General features: G+C 44.3%; 1 protein-coding gene across 1 annotated transcript; it reads left to right on the forward strand.

Moving 5' to 3' along the window:
- The first annotated feature begins 877 nt into the window (after window positions 1–877).
- K441DRAFT_657515 (HET-domain-containing protein) lies at window positions 878–3,060 on the forward strand. The gene has a single exon (XM_067648192.1). The coding sequence runs from the start codon at window positions 953–955 to the stop codon at window positions 2,837–2,839; it is 1,887 nt and encodes a 628-aa protein (XP_067505670.1). The 5' UTR covers window positions 878–952; the 3' UTR covers window positions 2,840–3,060.
- The last annotated feature ends 356 nt before the right edge of the window (window positions 3,061–3,416 follow it).

Below are 3,416 nucleotides of genomic sequence, written 5' to 3' on the forward strand. Positions count from 1 at the left end.
CTATATTAAAATCTATAAAGGAAACTACCCTTTTTTTTTAAAGCCCCTAAGGATAAATATCCTAAAAGGCTATAATCAGCTTTCTTTTAACTAAAACTAGGAAAAGGCTTCTTTAAATCCTTCTCTAAAACAATAGGGAAGGATAAATAAGGTAGATGCTTTAGGGACTATACCGCGGTATAAACCCCTACGCATCTCCTACTAGAATGCAGACTATATTGGGAAGATAGAAAGGAAATACAAAGACAAATAGCTTTTTGCATAAAGAAAGGAAGAGGGGCGCTTTTTCTATTCTTAAGTAGGACAAAAATAGCTACTAGAAAGTGGCTAAGAGCAGCAGGATCTTTAGAAGGAGGTAACTCCTACTAAAGTCTTAGTAGGTAGACCATAGAAAGCAAAAGGGTAGAAATAAACTACAAATAGGATAGGGGCAGGCGTTAGGTTTACTTATTTCGATTTTTTCTACTATTTTCCTACCGTTTTCTCACTACCTAATAGTTGCTAGCAACCTAGTACTTACTAGAAAGCTATAAATCCCTAGCCTAAGGATTTATAAACTAATAGGATATAGCTACTAGTATATATTAAGCTGCCTAGAAAGGATTTATGTATATAGAACTATAGCGCCATAGCCTAGAGGCTGCATGCGCAGTATTGTACGTAGTATAATACAATGGATATAAAAAAAAAAAAAAAAAAAAACTTTTTAACAAAAAAGGTTAGCGATATCCGCTTGCGGATATACGTATATCCGCTAACTAGTTCTATGGTCTAAGCTTGCTAAGGTAAGGCATCATTGCAGACCATCATCTCACGTGACACTTAGAAGCGATAGCCTTGTGCGGGCGACAGACAGCCTTGCATGTCAATCGCTTCATCGAAGTTACCCTCATAGTCTTTCTGTACAAAACAATAAGCCTGGAAGTCGCTCCCCTGCTTACTACGGACAGAGATGCCGACTTTCAATGGATACCAGTACGAACCTCTGTGCGCGGAAGATGAAGCTCGGTTCATCGTCCTCGAGCCCGTGAAAGACAGCAGAGATCCCCCTAGTTGCTCAATTGTCCAGTGCCGGCGGGCCAAGAGCTTGGAGTACTCTGCTGTTTCATATGTATGGGGCGAACCCAAGTTCTCGCAGAACTTGGAAATAAAATGCAATGGCGACACTTCGTATCTGAGGATCACACCCAATGTCAACGATTTATTGCGGCGCCTCAGGGCTTGCAACGTGCAAAAGTATCTGTGGATCGATGCCATATGCCTCAATCAAGCCGATAAGGATGAGAAAGCGCAACAGATCCCGGTAATGGGACGTATTTATGAAGAGGCGAGGGTAGTCCATATCTGGCTGGGGCACAGTGACCCCATGACTGGGAAGGTATTTAAATTCATCCGAAAAGCTAGCCGGCTCCCCCAGGTTGAGAAAATGGAAATGGCGTCCCAAATGGCGAAGCTTATGAAAAAGGTTTTCGGCGGCGGCGATGGCATACGTGCGGTACGCTATTTTAGTGATTTTGCTAACAGACCTTGGTTCTCACGACGTTGGATTATTCAGGAGGCCTGTCTTGCTCAGCAAGCTACTGTCTATTGTGGGAGTTATTCTATCCCTTTGCCGTCGCTTGTTCTGGCAGCAACGCGGTTTCAAACTCTGGACATGTCAGATTACCCAATCAAGGTAATGGCAAACCTGCGTCGACCGATGACCAAGCTCACAATCTTGGAGCTCTTGTGGAATTTCCACGAAGCTCGCTGCCTTGATCCTAAAGACCAAATTTGTGCTCTGTTCGGCCTCATATCAAAGGAACATCGGTTCCATCTGGATTACACTGCTCATTGGACTGAGCTCTATAAACATGTTGTTTCAGGTATTTTAAGGAATGGCAACAACGACATCAGACTTCAAGTCCTGTTCCATTTGTTTGAATTTGGGGCCATTTCTCTTCCGGAAGACATCGTCTATCCCTCATGGGTCCCTGACTGGACACAATCTCGGCGACGGGTTCTTCCTTATTATTCCTGGATCAGAAACACGGACACCTATGAAGCTTATCCCACCTCCCCAGGACACTCTGCAAAGGCCACTGTGATCTTCCAAGATGACGCTCTCCAAATCCACTGGGCTGCGTCAATTAGCAGACTACGAGCCCGGCAAGTCATTTATGCGACAAGGTTTGACTCAGCTCCAGAAAATGGATGTAAAAGTGCGGAGGGCGTCCTGGGCATTTTAAACGAGCTCTTCCCATGTACTTCCTGTTCCACTCTACAGCTCTTCGCACTATCTTATTTGATAGAGAAAATTGTGGAATTTCGTCATTCAGGTCGGGATCAGAGATTGAATTGCTCGTCTTTTGATGCATATATCGGAAGCGTTAGTCAGGGGCTGCCAAAGGCATCAAATAAGGCAATGTTTGACTCCCTGAGGAAACTAGCTTCTCTGCTGCAGGAGTTCTGCCTGTTCAAACTGGAGTCAATAGGGCCGAGGTCTGGAGCTAACGAGGCTTACGGCATTGGTACTCAGCAAATACAAGTTGGAGACGTTATGATACCGCTCTGGAGTCCAGAATTAGGATCTGATCGGCACAGCGGTCTTCTAAGGCAAGAGGAAATAGCCATACACATGAGCACCATGCTCGCAGTGAGGCGTATCAGGGAGCAACCTCCGCAGCACTCGACCGGCACACCAAATGATAGAGAGCAGGCTGAAACGGGCAGAATCATAGGTTCGGCGGTGTGTGTTCTTGTAGAGCGTGAATGGAACCATGATCGTGGCCTGTCTGTCGATACGAATTTGGAGGACTGCACGAACAGAGAGCAGCAATGTTCGATGCGGTTGATTTAGCAGTTGACGTCTGCGCCCCCGTCTATCTGTTCGTACTCCCCAACAAAGACCCCCGCCCGGGAATCTCTTTGATGGACCGCGCTCGTGAGATGTGACGATGGTTCTGGAAGAGTCCTCCACTTGCGTCTACAACGCGTTTCCTGCTTACATAAGCAGAGACCCTTCTTATTCGGTCTCCGCAGCAACTACTTCGGTATCCGTAGATATAGGCCTATATTAGGGCATATATTCCTTATAGTTAGATTCTATAGATTTATTTATTTATTCCAATATTATTCAGTTTATTAGGTTATAAGCACTCGTTGCTACTAAGCTACGATATTAGAAGATTAACGCCTTACTATAGGTTGCATTAAGGATTACCACACCCGTGCTGGGTTATTTCTTACTACTCTGTATTATTTCTTATTATTAAATCTACGCGTTAAATTCGTTTGTTTACGTGTTAAATCCTTTTTATTTACGCGTTGCTATGGGTAAAAACTATCTAGGTATTTAACGCCTTAAGAAAGAAGGTTTAAATTAGCGCTAATATTAGACGCAGCTTAGCACGTACCTACGTAGTAAGGGCCTTCTA

The sequence above is a fragment of the Cenococcum geophilum genome, assembly GCF_001692895.1.
Source record: "Cenococcum geophilum 1.58 unplaced genomic scaffold K441scaffold_14, whole genome shotgun sequence".
NCBI classification, from domain to species: Eukaryota; Fungi; Ascomycota; class Dothideomycetes; order Gloniales; family Gloniaceae; genus Cenococcum; species Cenococcum geophilum.

Bases quoted from the DNA above. Each gene is read 5' to 3' on its own strand.
- K441DRAFT_657515 (XM_067648192.1), top strand. From the start codon at position 953: ATGCCGACTTTCAATGGATACCAGTACGAACCTCTGTGCGCGGAAGAT.